Source organism: Cydia strobilella, chromosome 7 (assembly GCF_947568885.1).
Source record: "Cydia strobilella chromosome 7, ilCydStro3.1, whole genome shotgun sequence".
Classification (NCBI taxonomy): Eukaryota; Metazoa; Arthropoda; class Insecta; order Lepidoptera; family Tortricidae; genus Cydia; species Cydia strobilella.
Window position 1 is genome coordinate 11,687,038 of NC_086047.1, and position 19,592 is coordinate 11,706,629.

Genomic DNA, 19,592 nt, shown 5'->3' on the forward strand with positions numbered 1-19,592 from the left:
TGTTTTGATGTCATGCAAAAATGATCAAAATATTCAAAGCGACATATATAACATATTGACCAAACTTACAGACTGGCTCACTGACCACAATTTAGAGATAAATTTTGCAAAAACTAAAATCATACAATTTAGGCCTTACCAAAAACAAGCATTAGATATAAATCTATCATTTAACGGACAAACCCTAGAATGTGTAGACGCTTTTACCCTCCTTGGAATAGACATAGATTCTCACATCAACTGGAAATCACATCTAAATAAAATCAAAAACAAAATGTCCAGTTTTATATATGTAATTAGAGAATTAAAAAAATCTACCAACTTTCAATGCGCTTTGACTGCCTACTACGCCTATGCTTCCTCATGGCTCAGTTACGGGATAATTCTATGGGGAAACAGTACTGACATAAATGATCTATTTGTCCTTCAAAAAAAATGCATACGAATACTCGCCAACACTACAGACTCCGACGAATGTAGACCCTACTTTATTAAATACAAAATTTTGACATTAACATCAATGTACATTTTAGAAATCAGCAAATTTGTCAGGAAACACCCGGAATTCTTTCCAAAAATTGCCGACCGTCCTCGACGTTTTGAAAGTAGATTTAAGAATAACCTGGCGCCACCGACAAGTTCTGTACTAAAGCTACATAAATCAAGCCCAAAAATGATGGCCATCAAAATTTATAATAAAATCAGCGACGACATTAAATTGCAGACGTCAGAAACGCTATTCAATAAGCAGTTAAAGGACTTTTGAATTAATAAGTGTTGTTATAGGCTTAAAAATTTTTTGGAAGATGAAATGTAATTCTTTTGTAGTTTAGTGTATTTATTGGACATGTCTCATTTTACAATTTTTAATTTAAGCTTGAAATTGACATTATATAGGTATCGATATTTTTGACATAAACTTACAATCGTTTTAAGCATGTATATTATTATTGTATATTTAATTTTATAAATTTTGGTAAAATAAAATCAGTTATTGACTTTAGAAATAACTATACATATATTATATAATACAACTATGAAATTATTAAAAGTTAAATAAGACACTGTCAAATATATTGTACATATATAAATTAATCTTTAGATTTAAGATAATTGCCTTGCCCTACCAGGGCCCATGTGAAACTATTATATATGTAACACCTGTGTACCATGGATGCAATAAATAAATATGAAATGTACTCGTAAGGTTACTTTTGAATTTCAATGAGGAAATGGAAATTAAGGGAAAACGATAACTTTAATTCAATCATATTCGATTTTTTTTTACTTCATTCAAAATCGATTTTCGGTATTCTGATATTTAACCCACCCATCTCATTCATAAAATACAAAACTTTTCTATAAGACGATCATCCTCGCTGAGTGTACTAATGGTCCATCATTCGGACTTTGTTGGTGATTTTTGAACACCTTGTTTTTTTTTGTTTGCTTGAGGCTCTGGTGATAGTGCCGCCCAGGACAAACCATGACTGTCTATGTCTAGTCTACTGTCTATGTGTAACTTATTTTGAGAAATTATTAACTCGATTTACTCTAGATATGCCTGTATCTACAGAAAACGAAGGCGAGGCAATTCAAAAATAGTATGCGTTTTAAGTGTTCTTAATTACCCAGTCTAAGTGGTTATTGATACTTATTTATGGCGTTTTAAGTAATACATCAGAATGGCTTGCATACACGCACATGCTAACAAGAAGTTACATACAGGTACCAGTTTATAGGTATAGTAGGTACAGGCTTTGCCGTTAATTTCATTATGACAGGATAATTTCATTATGATCATCATCTTCCTCGCGTTGTCCCGGCATTTTGCCACGGCTCATGGGAGCCTGGGGTCCGCTTGGCAACCAATCCCAAGAATTGGCGTAGGCACTAGTTTTTACGAAAGCGAGTGCCATCTGACCTTCCAACCCAGGGGGGAAACTAGGCCTTGCTGGGATTAGTCCGGTTTCCTCTTCCTTCCTAAATTTCATTATTATAATTTCATTAATGTCGTCTATAAGTAACTGAATGAACTAAAGATTAATATGTCTGTATGTCATGTATGTATTAAAAATTCTACCGTCCATACTATGAGAAACATTATTATTGTTTGAAATTGCTATTCTGATGACTGTATTATGATCTGATGATTGTCAAAGTTATAACTTTTTAGTCCTATTCACGTTACTATTTAGTAAGTTATTTACATTAGCATACACGTGGTTCGTCCTCGGAGAGTCAGAAACCTATGTAACCTGCATGAGCTGTTATGGTAATTGGTACCTATCATATAAGTATGCAATTGCACATTATGTTTTAAATCACATAAATTAATATTAATTGACAAATTTACATACGACTCTTCTATTTTAGTGAGACTTGAAGCCCTTGATGATGTCGCTTGATTTCTATGTATGGACATAGTTTTGATTTTGTAGGTGCAGCATATTCTACCTTTAAAAGTGGAATATGCTGCACCGGCACTAAAATAAAGATTTTTTTATACAAATGCTCCAAATCCATGGGTAAGGAAATTTCGTCGAGTATCATCTCAGTTTTACATAAGTACTCCATTATAATTTCTAATCAGTTGTTCCAAATAACATAAAACAATAAAAAATGCCGTTTACATTAATTGAATCAAACGTACCGCACCGTGAAATTATGATGCAATTTCACAGATAAATAATTTCACGGGCAGTCGGAACCGATTATGAAAGTCCCAAGTCGTCATCGCGCGAACTGTTATGCATTTTCGTGCCCTCGTTCCGTCGATCGCTGCTATTCTGAGAAGCTTTACAACTTCTAAGATTGTTTGGACGGAAACTTTACAAGGTAACCTTTATAAAATAATAATAGAATATGCATACAGATTATAGTGATTATTATTCCCAGAGTGTTGATAGGGATAAATTCTGCTATACATATTGTATTCTCATTTGGTGTGATTTATTTTAACCTGTTCCTTGTTTTATTAATATGTATGGTCCGACTAAGTATGTCGTGTATGCTTATACGACATACTTCGTGGGACCATATATAGGTATGTATAACCCGACCAGAAAAAAGATTGTTAAAATTCTATTGTATATTAACATCGAAAGAACTGCCTCAACTCAAAGAGCGGCATTCTGCGGTTGAAGCGAGATTTCCTGGACTAAACTAAAATTTGTTATTATTTTTAATTATTAGGTAGGGTCTAGTCGTAATAAAATAGAATAACAATGAATTAGTGACATGTAGGTAGCATACATGAGTAGGTACAAAAGGTTTCTAATTATAAAATGCGTAAAAGCATAAACATGATAAACAATGTAATGCTCTCACGTAATATAAGCAAATATCATACGATAAATTCTATGAGGGCACGGTGACGCACGTCGTATGATTGCAAATTATGGAATAGAACACGCGGCTCCATAACTACATAAATATAATAATGATAAATATGCAACATTCACGGTTGAGGCCGATGCCAGTTGCATGCTAAACTCTTATATCCATTATGTAGTACTAGCGACCCGCTCCGGCTTCCCACGGGTGCAATGCTGGTGTATTTATACATATAAACCTTCCTCTTGAATCACTCTATCTATAAAAAAAAATCGCATCAAAATCCGTTGTGTAGTTTAAAAGATATAAGCATACATAGGGACAGACAGACAGCAGGAAGCGACTTTGTTTTATACTATGTAGTGATTTGCAGCACCATTAAATTTTATCTTAGTGAATAGAATCAGGCGTTACTTTGCGGAAATCCATATTAATTAATACCAAAATATTACTTTGCTAATCCGCGCAAAGATAACGTGCTAGTCAATCAGTGCCATTCAGTGCTAACCCGTTGTACTTAACTACTTGCGTATTTTTTTTACATGCAATTAATGTTCCCATCCTCCCAACGCAAAAATAGATACGCAAATAAATATAACAAACCACCACCAAAAGAACAATACTCGACACTTGTTTCGCCTCTCTACGAGGCATCCTCAGGAGATGTTGACGGTCTGACGCCCGGCAACGGAAACGGCAAAGTAAGTAAGTAAGTATTTATTTGCAAAGAATAAGTAGGTACAATAGTGTCTTAGGTGGTAAGTGACAATATTTTGGTATTAATTAATTAAATTTAATCTTTACGATAAGGAAGTAACTAAATCGGTCAGCAGGTCTGTTGGCTTTTGAAAAGGAGGTAAACACACTCAAATCTGTTATAACCTTATTGTATTATTTTATTTTTATTCTCTTCTTCTTCTTTTCCTAGCCTTAATCTCATCATTTGGGGTCGGCTCTCCTAGTAATTCTTCGCCAGGACTGTCTGTCCCGGGTCGTGTGGGCTGGTATTTTTGCCTTCTTTAAGTCCCTATTTATAGTGGCCATCCATGTTTGTCGGGGTCTTCCTCGCCTCGCCGACGGCCTCCTTAGCATTTCATAATGCAGGTTCGACCAGTGCTGCATATAGCGACTATCGAGCCTATCCGCTATCACACTCAGGATACTGTTGCTACTGTTAAGCACCCACTTCCCCGGTTCGTACTCAACCAGTAACACACAACTTTGCGCCCAAAGGAATTCTCGAAACCACAGGGCAAGCAATATAGACTGGAATTTGGCAACTAACATTTTCAGACCAAACAAAATTAGATGGGCATTGGATAAATTTAAACCATTTAAATCGGCAGGAGAAGATGGAGTATTTCCGGCGCTTTTACAGCAAGGACAGGAACTCCTCCTCCCGCATCTGGCCAGAATATTCCGAGCAAGTTTCGCATGGGGAATTATACCAGATGAATAGACTAGGGTCAAGGTACGCTTCATACCAAAAGCAGGGAAAAAGGACTATTCACAACCTAAATCCTTCAGACCTATTAGTCTAACATCGTTCCTACTCAAAACGATGGAAAGAATCATGATCAACACATTAGAGCGAAATACCTGGTGGATAGACCACTAAGTGTAAACCAACATGCTTACCAAAAGGGGAAAACTACGGAGACTGCCCTACTCGACCTGGTTGACAAAGTGCAGAAAACCCTAGAGGAAAAGCAAACCGCTCTATGTGCGTTCCTTGATGTCGAGGGTGCTTTCGACAATACGCCCACAGAGACCATACTCAATGGTATGAATTCAAAGGTAGTAGACGAAACCACCACCAGATGGGTACATAGCATGCTCTCGAACAGAGTAGCCACTCTGACCCTCAATATGCATGAATTTTATACCACAAAAGGGTGTCCACAAGGAGGCGTTCTATCCCCACTATTATGGACCCTAGCAGTGGACCAACTTCTTGCAATTATGTCAGGCCATGACTATGACACACAGGGATATGCCGATAGTAGTCATTGTCAAAGGCCCTTGCCTCCACACGATTTCCAACCTAATGCAAGGAGCTCTAAACACTATATTCAAATGGTGTAGAGAAAATGACTTGTCCATTAATCCGAGCAAGACTGTAATAGTTACCATTCAAAAGGAAACGAAAGCTGGAAAAGCTTACACAACCAAGACTTAATGGACAAATAATACCGTTCTCAGAAGAGGTCAAGTATCTAGGGGTCACTTTCGACCAAAAGTTAACTTGGAACCCTCACTTGAGAAATATTATACAAAAAGCAAAAAAATGGCCATGTGTTCATGCTGTCGAATGGCAGGAGCAAGATGGGGCATAAGAGCCCAAATTGCTATGTGGTTGTACACAGCGGTAGTGAGGCCCATTATCACCTATGCCTCCGCAGTCTGGTGTAACAAAACCAGCCAAAAGACGGCGATAGATACTCTAAACAGCCTGCAACGCACGGCTTGTTTAACCGCAACAGGCGCCTTCTCCTCGACACTGGGAGCGGCCCTAGACGCACTGCTGGACATTATACCACTCCACCTGCACGTGCAAAAGGAGGCCAAGAAGTGCGTCTACAGAATATGCACGCTAAACAGGCTAAAATGGCGCTCTCAAGCATTAACCAAACTAAAGGCCTGGGTTTTTGCAAATAGAACCCTTAGCATGCCCACTGATGACACGTACACCGAATGTCATTTTACCAAACTGTACACTGTAGAAATCCCTCCTAGAGACAAATGGACCAACGACCAAATGTACGTCGAAGAGGGAAGCCATATTTGGTACACGGATGGTTCCAAGAAAGGCAATGATGTAGGATGTGGGATCTATGGTGAGAGACCTAAGCTCAGAGCTAGCGTCAGCATGGGCACACAGGCATCAATCTTCCAGGCAGAAGTCTTCGCCATCAACAAATGTGCGGAGCTTAACCTGGATAGAAACCTAAGACACCATCATATCTACATCAACTCAGACAGCCAGGCTGCTCTGCTGGCACTAGATTCTCTCGAGTCAAACTCAAAACTAGTCCAGAACTGTAAAACAAACCTTAATGCACTGACTAACTCCAACAAAGTCATACTTGGATGGGTACCAGGGCACTCCGACATTAACGGAAACGAAGAAGCGGACGAACTTGCTAGAAAGGGCGCAGACACACCCCTGGTCGGCCCAGAACCGTTCTGTGGAATCACAAAACGGTATGCATACTCTCTGCTCAGCAACATAGAAAAAACGAGAGCAATCGATTGGTGGAAGTTCGTCAAAGGACAAGAACACTCGAAAGCTCTAATCAAAGGGTTCAACGGCAAAACTGCTAAGGAGCTTCTAAGGCTTAAAAGATATAAAACCTGCGCAGTGACTAGAATATTGACTGGACACTGTAAGTTGAACAAACACATGTTCCGAATTGGGAAGAAACAGGATGCGACATGCAGGTTCTGCCAGGAGTCAGAGGAGACTGCAATGCACATTCTCTGTTCCTGTGGACCACTAATGTCAAAAAGAAGTATCCACTTAGGGCGGCACATACTGCAACCCTATGAGGTACAGAACATTACGGCCCAAAGAATCTGGAATTTTCTGGACTCAACGGGCATTAGTAACGAACTTTAAAGGGCCGTCAGTGTCGACGTGACACTCACAGGCCCACAACACCCCAACAATAATAATAATACTGTCAAGCACTCAGCGGCGACGCGTCGCGGCTCGCGGCGCGCGCTTCCTTACTGTGGCATATAAACTATATTATAAAGTATAGAAACCATCTACCTGCGCGTCCGCGAACATGCCTGATGCCTCCACTATTACACGTCCGCAGATGCATCCGCGGACGTGTAGTGGAGGCATGACGCGCTGCAGAAGCGCGTCAGACGCAACAGCACCCGCAAGACGTTATTGGCGACATAGGTTTAGCATGCTTTATGTGTACGATCCTGATCAACTATGCTTACGGATACAGTATCGAACATTTTAGTACCGACCTGACCGATTAAACCTACATAGTTGATAGTAACCCTGCTTACGAAACTGAGCTACTAAGTGAGACTTATTGGGGTACTTTATGACTTTTACGATAAGTTCCTTTGATAAACAGGACACAGGAAACCAGTGACGTTAATATGCAACAAATACACGCGAATTATCTATCCACTCTACTCTAAATATAATATAAAACATTAACTACAAATGAATCATTGTAGTTATAACCTCGAGTGGTCATTTCGGATATTAGCCATGTCCTATTTGACATTCTAGTTTGACTGGGGTTAATTTTAATTTATCATGAAACGAGGTCTCGTATTTTGTTCAGCTCAAACACGGAGAGTTATAACGGGTGGCAAATAATTGTTCGTTAATTCTAAGACACATTTAATCAAAGTTAATCATCACTGGTGAGAAAGATGTAGGATTTGCCTATGGATTGCGCATTTTCGACTCTTTAATTATCCCCACATTCGTACCTGTTCTGCTGTAAAAAGCTCATCCTACAGCCAGAGTTTTCGCATTTGCTTAAAATTTGTGACGAGTAATCAAAGTTTTTCTTTTGTTTTCAGTTTCATCGAGGCAGACAAAGTGTCCGGTTTCTGGACGTGGATGTTCGTGCTCTCTAAAGTGCCCGAGCTGGGCGATACGGTGTTCATAATACTGCGCAAGAAGCCGCTCATCTTCCTGCACTGGTACCACCACATCACCGTGCTGCTATACTCTTGGTTCTCCTTCTCCGAGTTTACGTCCTCGGCGCGCTGGTTCGTCGTTATGAACTATTGTGTGCACAGGTTAGTAACATACATACTTTTAACATTTGAACAAGTTTTGAGAACAAATCAAATTATTTTATTAAATATTTTGATTTGTGTTTTTTTAAGTAGTCACACTACTATATATAAATTAAAAACTGTAATAGATGTCATATATTAAAGAAAAAGTGACGAAGCCCTCCAGTGGTGAAGGCCGGATTCGAACCGGCGTCTTTAGCTATCGCGGCTAACGCCATGAACCCCTAGGCCACCCCGCCACGGCGGTGCCCGTCCGAATTTCTCGACTATATGCCATCTTAGTAAGACTAGGCGTCTTTGACCAGCTCTAAGGGCAAGCAGTGCGCGCTTGCACCTCCTAAACGAACTCCTTACGGATTTACGTTGTAGCGAGAGAGACTGGTGCTGCCATCTATGAACATTTGAACAAGTTTTGAGAACAAATCAAATTATTTTATTAAATATTTTGATTTGTGTTTTTTTAAGTAGTCACACTACTATATATAAATTAAAAACTGTAATAGATGTCATATATTAAAGAAAAAGTGACGAAGCCCTCCAGTGGTGAAGGCCGGATTCGAACCGGCGTCTTTAGCTATCGCGGCTAACGCCATGAACCCCTAGGCCACCCCGCCACGGCGGTGCCCGTCCGAATTTCTCGACTATATGCCATCTTAGTAAGACTAGGCGTCTTTGACCAGCTCTAAGGGCAAGCAGTGCGCGCTTGCACCTCCTAAACGAACTCCTTACGGATTTACGTTGTAGCGAGAGAGACTGGTGCTGCCATCTATGAACATTTGAACAAGTTTTGAGAACAAATCAAATTATTTTATTAAATATTTTGATTTGTGTTTTTTTAAGTAGTCACACTACTATATATAAATTAAAAACTGTAATAGATGTCATATATTAAAGAAAAAGTGACGAAGCCCTCCAGTGGTGAAGGCCGGATTCGAACCGGCGTCTTTAGCTATCGCGGCTAACGCCATGAACCCCTAGGCCACCCCGCCACGGCGGTGCCCGTCCGAATTTCTCGACTATATGCCATCTTAGTAAGACTAGGCGTCTTTGACCAGCTCTAAGGGCAAGCAGTGCGCGCTTGCACCTCCTAAACGAACTCCTTACGGATTTACGTTGTAGCGAGAGAGACTGGTGCTGCCATCTATGAACATTTGAACAAGTTTTGAGAACAAATCAAATTATTTTATTAAATATTTTGATTTGTGTTTTTTTAAGTAGTCACACTACTATATATAAATTAAAAACTGTAATAGATGTCATATATTAAAGAAAAAGTGACGAAGCCCTCCAGTGGTGAAGGCCGGATTCGAACCGGCGTCTTTAGCTATCGCGGCTAACGCCATGAACCCCTAGGCCACCCCGCCACGGCGGTGCCCGTCCGAATTTCTCGACTATATGCCATCTTAGTAAGACTAGGCGTCTTTGACCAGCTCTAAGGGCAAGCAGTGCGCGCTTGCACCTCCTAAACGAACTCCTTACGGATTTACGTTGTAGCGAGAGAGACTGGTGCTGCCATCTATGAACATTTGAACAAGTTTTGAGAACAAATCAAATTATTTTATTAAATATTTTGATTTGTGTTTTTTTAAGTAGTCACACTACTATATATAAATTAAAAACTGTAATAGATGTCATATATTAAAGAAAAAGTGACGAAGCCCTCCAGTGGTGAAGGCCGGATTCGAACCGGCGTCTTTAGCTATCGCGGCTAACGCCATGAACCCCTAGGCCACCCCGCCACGGCGGTGCCCGTCCGAATTTCTCGACTATATGCCATCTTAGTAAGACTAGGCGTCTTTGACCAGCTCTAAGGGCAAGCAGTGCGCGCTTGCACCTCCTAAACGAACTCCTTACGGATTTACGTTGTAGCGAGAGAGACTGGTGCTGCCATCTATGAACATTTGAACAAGTTTTGAGAACAAATCAAATTATTTTATTAAATATTTTGATTTGTGTTTTTTTAAGTAGTCACACTACTATATATAAATTAAAAACTGTAATAGATGTCATATATTAAAGAAAAAGTGACGAAGCCCTCCAGTGGTGAAGGCCGGATTCGAACCGGCGTCTTTAGCTATCGCGGCTAACGCCATGAACCCCTAGGCCACCCCGCCACGGCGGTGCCCGTCCGAATTTCTCGACTATATGCCATCTTAGTAAGACTAGGCGTCTTTGACCAGCTCTAAGGGCAAGCAGTGCGCGCTTGCACCTCCTAAACGAACTCCTTACGGATTTACGTTGTAGCGAGAGAGACTGGTGCTGCCATCTATGAACATTTGAACAAGTTTTGAGAACAAATCAAATTATTTTATTAAATATTTTGATTTGTGTTTTTTTAAGTAGTCACACTACTATATATAAATTAAAAACTGTAATAGATGTCATATATTAAAGAAAAAGTGACGAAGCCCTCCAGTGGTGAAGGCCGGATTCGAACCGGCGTCTTTAGCTATCGCGGCTAACGCCATGAACCCCTAGGCCACCCCGCCACGGCGGTGCCCGTCCGAATTTCTCGACTATATGCCATCTTAGTAAGACTAGGCGTCTTTGACCAGCTCTAAGGGCAAGCAGTGCGCGCTTGCACCTCCTAAACGAACTCCTTACGGATTTACGTTGTAGCGAGAGAGACTGGTGCTGCCATCTATGAACATTTGAACAAGTTTTGAGAACAAATCAAATTATTTTATTAAATATTTTGATTTATGTTTTTTTAAGTAGTCACACTACTATATATAAATTAAAAACTGTAATAGATGTCATATATTAAAGAAAAAGTGACGAAGCCCTCCAGTGGTGAAGGCCGGATTCGAACCGGCGTCTTTAGCTATCGCGGCTAACGCCATGAACCCCTAGGCCACCCCGCCACGGCGGTGCCCGTCCGAATTTCTCGACTATATGCCATCTTAGTAAGACTAGGCGTCTTTGACCAGCTCTAAGGGCAAGCAGTGCGCGCTTGCACCTCCTAAACGAACTCCTTACGGATTTACGTTGTAGCGAGAGAGACTGGTGCTGCCATCTATGAACATTTGAACAAGTTTTGAGAACAAATCAAATTATTTTATTAAATATTTTGATTTGTGTTTTTTTAAGTAGTCACACTACTATATATAAATTAAAAACTGTAATAGATGTCATATATTAAAGAAAAAGTGACGAAGCCCTCCAGTGGTGAAGGCCGGATTCGAACCGGCGTCTTTAGCTATCGCGGCTAACGCCATGAACCCCTAGGCCACCCCGCCACGGCGGTGCCCGTCCGAATTTCTCGACTATATGCCATCTTAGTAAGACTAGGCGTCTTTGACCAGCTCTAAGGGCAAGCAGTGCGCGCTTGCACCTCCTAAACGAACTCCTTACGGATTTACGTTGTAGCGAGAGAGACTGGTGCTGCCATCTATGAACATTTGAACAAGTTTTGAGAACAAATCAAATTATTTTATTAAATATTTTGATTTGTGTTTTTTTAAGTAGTCACACTACTATATATAAATTAAAAACTGTAATAGATGTCATATATTAAAGAAAAAGTGACGAAGCCCTCCAGTGGTGAAGGCCGGATTCGAACCGGCGTCTTTAGCTATCGCGGCTAACGCCATGAACCCCTAGGCCACCCCGCCACGGCGGTGCCCGTCCGAATTTCTCGACTATATGCCATCTTAGTAAGACTAGGCGTCTTTGACCAGCTCTAAGGGCAAGCAGTGCGCGCTTGCACCTCCTAAACGAACTCCTTACGGATTTACGTTGTAGCGAGAGAGACTGGTGCTGCCATCTATGAACATTTGAACAAGTTTTGAGAACAAATCAAATTATTTTATTAAATATTTTGATTTGTGTTTTTTTAAGTAGTCACACTACTATATATAAATTAAAAACTGTAATAGATGTCATATATTAAAGGAGGGCTTCGTCACTTTTTCTTTAATATATGACATCTATTACAGTTTTTAATTTATATATAGTAGTGTGACTACTTAAAAAAACACAAATCAAAATATTTAATAAAATAATTTGATTTGTTCTCAAAACTTGTTCAAATGTTCATAGATGGCAGCACCAGTCTCTCTCGCTACAACGTAAATCCGTAAGGAGTTCGTTTAGGAGGTGCAAGCGCGCACTGCTTGCCCTTAGAGCTGGTCAAAGACGCCTAGTCTTACTAAGATGGCATATAGTCGAGAAATTCGGACGGGCACCGCCGTGGCGGGGTGGCCTAGGGGTTCATGGCGTTAGCCGCGATAGCTAAAGACGCCGGTTCGAATCCGGCCTTCACCACTGGAGGGCTTCGTCACTTTTTCTTTAATATATGACATCTATTACAGTTTTTAATTTATATATAGTAGTGTGACTACTTAAAAAAACACAAATCAAAATATTTAATAAAATAATTTGATTTGTTCTCAAAACTTGTTCAAATGTTCATAGATGGCAGCACCAGTCTCTCTCGCTACAACGTAAATCCGTAAGGAGTTCGTTTAGGAGGTGCAAGCGCGCACTGCTTGCCCTTAGAGCTGGTCAAAGACGCCTAGTCTTACTAAGATGGCATATAGTCGAGAAATTCGGACGGGCACCGCCGTGGCGGGGTGGCCTAGGGGTTCATGGCGTTAGCCGCGATAGCTAAAGACGCCGGTTCGAATCCGGCCTTCACCACTGGAGGGCTTCGTCACTTTTTCTTTAATATATGACATCTATTACAGTTTTTAATTTATATATAGTAGTGTGACTACTTAAAAAAACACAAATCAAAATATTTAATAAAATAATTTGATTTGTTCTCAAAACTTGTTCAAATGTTCATAGATGGCAGCACCAGTCTCTCTCGCTACAACGTAAATCCGTAAGGAGTTCGTTTAGGAGGTGCAAGCGCGCACTGCTTGCCCTTAGAGCTGGTCAAAGACGCCTAGTCTTACTAAGATGGCATATAGTCGAGAAATTCGGACGGGCACCGCCGTGGCGGGGTGGCCTAGGGGTTCATGGCGTTAGCCGCGATAGCTAAAGACGCCGGTTCGAATCCGGCCTTCACCACTGGAGGGCTTCGTCACTTTTTCTTTAATATATGACATCTATTACAGTTTTTAATTTATATATAGTAGTGTGACTACTTAAAAAAACACAAATCAAAATATTTAATAAAATAATTTGATTTGTTCTCAAAACTTGTTCAAATGTTCATAGATGGCAGCACCAGTCTCTCTCGCTACAACGTAAATCCGTAAGGAGTTCGTTTAGGAGGTGCAAGCGCGCACTGCTTGCCCTTAGAGCTGGTCAAAGACGCCTAGTCTTACTAAGATGGCATATAGTCGAGAAATTCGGACGGGCACCGCCGTGGCGGGGTGGCCTAGGGGTTCATGGCGTTAGCCGCGATAGCTAAAGACGCCGGTTCGAATCCGGCCTTCACCACTGGAGGGCTTCGTCACTTTTTCTTTAATATATGACATCTATTACAGTTTTTAATACATACTTTTATTATGTTTTATCTGCCTTGCTGGAGGCGAATCTATTTGCAATAAAATGATACTATTGCCACATTTGGGCACATCCCTACTAATATTATAAATACAAAAGTAATTCGGACTATCTGTCTGTTTGTTACGTTTTCACACTTACACCGCTGAACCAATTTAGAGTCCGGCCGGGCCTTCCCTGGACTGGAATACGTATAATGACTTGGCTATCGCACGGCTGCATAATGACATAAGGAAGGATCATCGTCAACTATTAAAAACCGGCCAAGTGCGAGTCGGACTCGCGTTCCAAGGGTTCCGTACATTACACAATTTAAACAATGTATTTTTTATGTGAAACGTGAGTGAAATGTCTTTAAAACCTTTTTTTACCTAAAATCAAGATAATATTATCTTGAATTACCTTTATAAATGAATATTGGAGCTTGTCAACAAATTTTGAACGTTTTTTTACTGTCAATAAAGAAAATCGCGTTAAGCAACAATGTTAAACTGCTGCAAAACTATTATTAATATTTTTAAATAAACTGATCACTCCCATCATACGCGACCCGACATCATAAACGGTCCGATTATAAAAAATAGGTTTAGTGTAACAGTAATTGGTATTTATTTACGAATAGGTATATATCGCCAATTGAAGTGTAGTGTACCTATGTAAGTAACACATGTTTCCTGTTGTTTTCAGCGTGATGTACTCGTACTACGCGCTGGTGAGCATGGGCAAGTACCCGCCCAAGGCCCTCGCCATGACCATCACGGTCCTGCAGCTGACGCAGATGATCATCGGCTGCGCCATCAACGTGTTTGCCCACAACTACATCACCAGCGCCACCGGCGCCTGCGGGATCAGCCACTTCAACATCAAACTCTCTATGGCCATGTATTTCTCCTACTTCGTCCTCTTTGCCCGCTTCTTTTACAAAGCCTACCTCTCTCCCAAACCGGGAAAGAAAGCCAAATCGGAACCAGTCCAGAGTCAAGCTCCCAGCGCCAAGATGAATTACAACGAGTATCCTCGGCAACGGAACGGAGTCGTCGGCGTCGCCCACTAGTCGTAGCGAGTTGTGATATGTGCTAGGTTATTGTACAGTTCCCGTATGGCTGTAAGGGTACCGAACGGACCGGACGCGCCGGCTCCACCACAACATTCGTTCAGAGCGTGATCATTATTTCGGATTTCCATTATTTTCGGAACAAACAACTTTCAAATGACGCTAACAAACCGTCAAATGCATGTTGTGAATAATTTAATAGGTGATTAGGTTGAATAATGCTTCTAATTATTTGCTCATTTTGGTGTTCGGTTTAGTTTCGTCTAGATTAATTGGAAAATGATTGATGTGCTTCGCACGCAATTACTAGGTATAATTATTAAATGTAAATTCAAACATTTCTCGTAATACTGATGGGACATGACCATCGCGACACCGACACTAGTCATGAGAGCAGTGGCGGTGGAGCTACAAGCGATGCACGTGCAAAATCTTTTGGATGAAAAGTAGATCAATAACTGCGAATGGTAGGCAAAATGCGGGTCGTATTGGAAGCTTGTTGTTGCGTTGCGGCCGGCCGTCCACCGCCGCGCCGGCGCCGGGCGCGCGATACATTCCGCTAAATTGTACAGCCGGCCCGAAATGACTTTGTCGGTAAACCTAACTTCTACCAGAAATAATTATTGAGATGAAGCAAAAACTCGCTATTTTAAAACACTGGTCGACTTTAAAACAGGTTGATCGACCACACATTGACGTAAAGTTAAAAATGTAAGTTTCGCGTGGCACTGACAGCTTTTTATAATCCATTGTGGGCTGTTCTGTTGATAGTCGATCAGATAGGATTACCGACGGTGTCATCTTTGTCTATTGGCTTTAGTGTAAGCTTCTGTGAGTAGTGACGCCCTCCCAGAGTGAACTGATGCTTTTAAATGGGTTATTTGCTTTATACCTTCTAGTAACTTTTTTCGACGCTTTTATACGTGAATTATATAGATATCGTACATTAGGACGACTGACTGTAAAGGTGACGTATTAAAACGTTATAGTGGCATTACATGAAAATCTGCCGCTTGAGAGTGTATTTACGCCTGCTCTGTTAAACTTTATAACGACTGAACGACGACCCCACATTGTACGGTCTGCTGCATTCCGACCCATATAAAAGCAGTAGTTTTTTGTTGTTGTTTATTGTATTTATTACTTAAAGAAAACTGAGTGATTTAAAGGTAATTTATTTGTAAATGGGTTATATACCTCTACATTTACTAAGGTTATGGTTTCGCTGTGTGACCGTTGTTGTCTAGGTTAGATAACTTTGAAACGCTTGTCAAACAAGCGCACAAAGTGTAAGATTTCCTGTTAGGGGAATAAGCAATATTAATGTTTGGTGAAATTGACAGTGCTTTAGTGGGGCCTATGAATTAGATGGTCCAGTTCTATAAGAGGTGTGAATCGTGTCTCCATCCAGCCATATCGGTTTAGAAATAGTAGATTGTTAACCAAGGGATGAAAGGCAGTCATTTCTGCCGAGGTATTTTTGGCGCTCGAACGCAGTGAGAGCGCCAATAGTCCGAGGCTGAAATGATGCCTTTCACCCGAGTTAAACACTCTACTTTTCATTTCGAATACGAGGAAAGTAAAATGCATGTCTTTTTTAAAACATGACCAAGTATAATTTTTATAGTATTTTTAGGTACCCTACCTTCAGTTAACAATTTAGGCAAAAGTGTCTCTATTTATAGAATGGAGAGTCAAATATCAGAATGGAAATTGTATAACAAATACATTTAAATTCAAATTTCAATTGCTTATCGTAAAAAAATTCAAAAAAACGTACTTCGAACGTAAAATGCTCTAGTGCAGACACGTATCATTTTCTGCACACCTTTTAGAACAACAATGACCCTCTTTCAGAGCATGAGAAATGAAAATATATTTGCTTACGATATTATTACTATTTATGATTGCATGATTAAAACTAAGCTCTGAGAACTGAACCATCGACGTGATCGTATGCTAACCACAAACAATTTCAAATAAAACAAACTTCAAATGTCTTTTGGCTTCGCCCTAGTATTGAGGTAGCCAGTAAACGTCATTGAATTTGTGCCATGTAAAGGTACTGGCACTAGTGTGTATAGCGCAACCGGTTAAAGAAACTACTCTGTACCGCTTCTGTTTGAAAAAATTAAATTTTAAGTCACACGGAACGATGCATCGTTTTAAGCTCCCCGTAGATCGAATAGGTTTTGTAGGAATGGAGGCGGATCAGATAGTTATACGTAGATTACGTAGTAACTGGGGACATCAACCGGTAGCTCCTTAGCCGCATTGTTATATATGTTGGGTTTACGACGTAATTGGAACATTTTGACGCAAGACGTTTGATTTTGAGAGTTGCTCTTAATTACCAAGACGATTATACCTAAAATAAAAACGGATTTTTATCCGGATTCTACGTCACAATGATGTTGTTACGTTAATAGAAATACATATTTGTTTGTAAATATGCTAATATAATTCCAAGCCAATGCTTAAGTTAAGGGCCGAGATAAATCACTATAATACAAAGTTTTTGTGATAGGTGAGATTTTTTTAGTCCTATCTCGAGACGGTTATATAGCTATTTATGAATATGAAAATATGCTTAGCACGTGGCGCGTGGTAAACATAGCGTTCCGAAGGGTAGTGATGTTTTGGCCCGTGTGCGTGTCGATTTTATAAACTAATGTTAGGTTAGCAGGACGTGATGCTAACTTAGGCGCACACAAATTAGTTCTTTAAGCGTTACTAAAAGTCCAAAATAGTTAGTCATTTTACTATTAGTGTTGGAAATTCTGACAACTACGTACTTACATTTGGTCAAATAACATGCCCTTTAAACTAGTGCTTTACTAGTGGAGATACCTGATAAGTGCAAAATATTAGTTAACATGCTAAGGCTCGTAATATTTATACTGAGAGCAGTTGTTTTATCACTTCTTTAAGGCAATTTAGTACACACACGCCCTCGGACAGTTAGACCAAATGTAAGGAATCATACCATAGACCCTGTGTCAGTGATATATTTAAATATAATGTTCGCGTCAAGTACAGAGTAACGAAAAATAGCATTATGAATTTAGGTAATCGTTGTTGATATTTCCCCTGACATCTTACAGTTTTAGAGGAGTTTAAAATGAAACTGGATCGCTGTTAAAGAGAAAGAAAACCAGAAATTTGACTTCTAAATGGACTCTGAAATTGGTATCTCAGTTTTGGAAACAAAAACTTAAGAAACTGAACACGTAATACTTAGATGTAATGGAAGAAGGGGCGTGTGTGTAATAGTTTTTCGCCTTCTGATTCTCATTGGCCGGATCCAGTTGTACAATAATTTTAGATTAGAAAATGTAAAAATGACTTAAAATTTGGTTGACTAGTGGCCAACCATAGTAGTGTTAGGCCAGGTCAATTTCGTCTAGTTCCACTATAGAAGTCACAATTACAAGCTAAGATCATAAAAGATTAGAAAATAATTTATATTTTGCAGATAGGCTGTTATTTTTCATTGTCCAGTCCATTGTTTTATTTATGGATAAGTGGGTTTAGACATTATTTAGACTAATATAACATTTAATGTAAGTATTTTTTATTTGTTATGTATTTTGTTATTACAAATCATAATATGGATTTACGAACCTTGTTCTTGGTTTATTTTACATTAAAGATAGGTAGCGGATTTTGTGATGCTTATTATTTGTTTTATGACAGTTTTTATCTTTTTAACTGCCTTGATAAACCAATCATGTCATTTACAACTTAGTGCTGTGATCAGAATAAAATGCCGCGGCACAATAATGTTGTAGCATACAAAATGTTTGAATCAATAATATTTAGGTACCAAAATATAGGTAGGTTATATTTTGGTCCTGTTCACTTTCTGTTTATACGGTCAGTGTCGGTGCCCATAATAGAAAACCTGATAAGATGCAAATTTCCGTTTGGATGTATTTGTGTTTGGTTATATTGTATTAATTAATCAAGTACAAAATCAAATACAGTCTAATTGAGCTGGGTAAATAAAATATTATTACGTACTAAGAATAACTTTCTGATTAAGCGTTGATTTGGCACGCTATTAATTGTATTTTTTATTAAACAATTTACAAGTAGAATCAATCACTATGTATTGGTCTGGACACTGGACGTGTTGGCCACATGGAGGATCAAACTTAAATATATTATGTTTTTTCTTGTCTATGTCCTACATCTAATGCCATCACATGCAAGCGTTTTACGCCTGTACTAGTTTAAATACGAAAATATTTTTAATAATATAAAAACAGTACTTACCCATTGATCGAAAGGTCTCGAATAAGTAACCGAATATTTCATGTTGTATACCAATATGTATATCAATATTCAGTAAAGACATTGTCATAAACATTTAGCATTTACTTATTTTATTTATATATATATATGCGTATTTTTCTCGCATTTACAAATGCTGTTGTTGTTCTGCCTAGAATGGACTAGAGGTTACAGTTCCATAGTACTCAATAAAATATTTTTAAGATATATTTTTGTGAATGTTTTGTGGTTACAATTCTGGAGAAAATATTATTGTCAGATGTCCATCTTAATATAAAGAATATGGGATTATTCTTACAATCATTCATTTGTATTTTCTGGGCGAATAAAGCGTTAGTGCATTAATATTGTTTGACTTTTAATTTTGCCTTTTACTTCGATTATGGAAATTTCTTATAAACACTGTTTACGTAGCATAATGTTGACAAACGCGCAGCGCAATGTACCCATGACAAACGCAACTCACTACGTACTTATGGATACGTACGCTGCGTAGTTCACTTGTGGTCGTCGGTGCTTACATTTTCTATCATACAAATCCTTGAATCATACCTTCATACGATGCAACTACGAACGGAGCGGCTGCGTAGTTTAGTTCCTAGCTTACCTACCTTTTCTACTCTGTCATATTTCTGCTGAGAGGGTCAGAGAAATGGCATATAGGTAG

At 39.4% G+C, this 19,592-nt stretch overlaps 1 protein-coding gene across 1 annotated transcript in view; it reads left to right on the forward strand.

The window, feature by feature from the left end:
* Window positions 1-19,270, forward strand: part of LOC134743178 (very long chain fatty acid elongase 6) — a 62,202-nt gene extending 42,932 nt beyond the window's left edge. Inside the window, exons 3-4 of the mRNA XM_063676558.1 lie at window positions 7,897-8,118; window positions 14,263-19,270. Of these exons, the coding sequence (XP_063532628.1) occupies window positions 7,897-8,118; window positions 14,263-14,629 (589 nt within the window). The 3' untranslated portion in view covers window positions 14,630-19,270. The remainder of the gene's footprint in view (window positions 1-7,896; window positions 8,119-14,262) is intronic.
* Window positions 19,271-19,592: the final 322 nt, after the last annotated feature.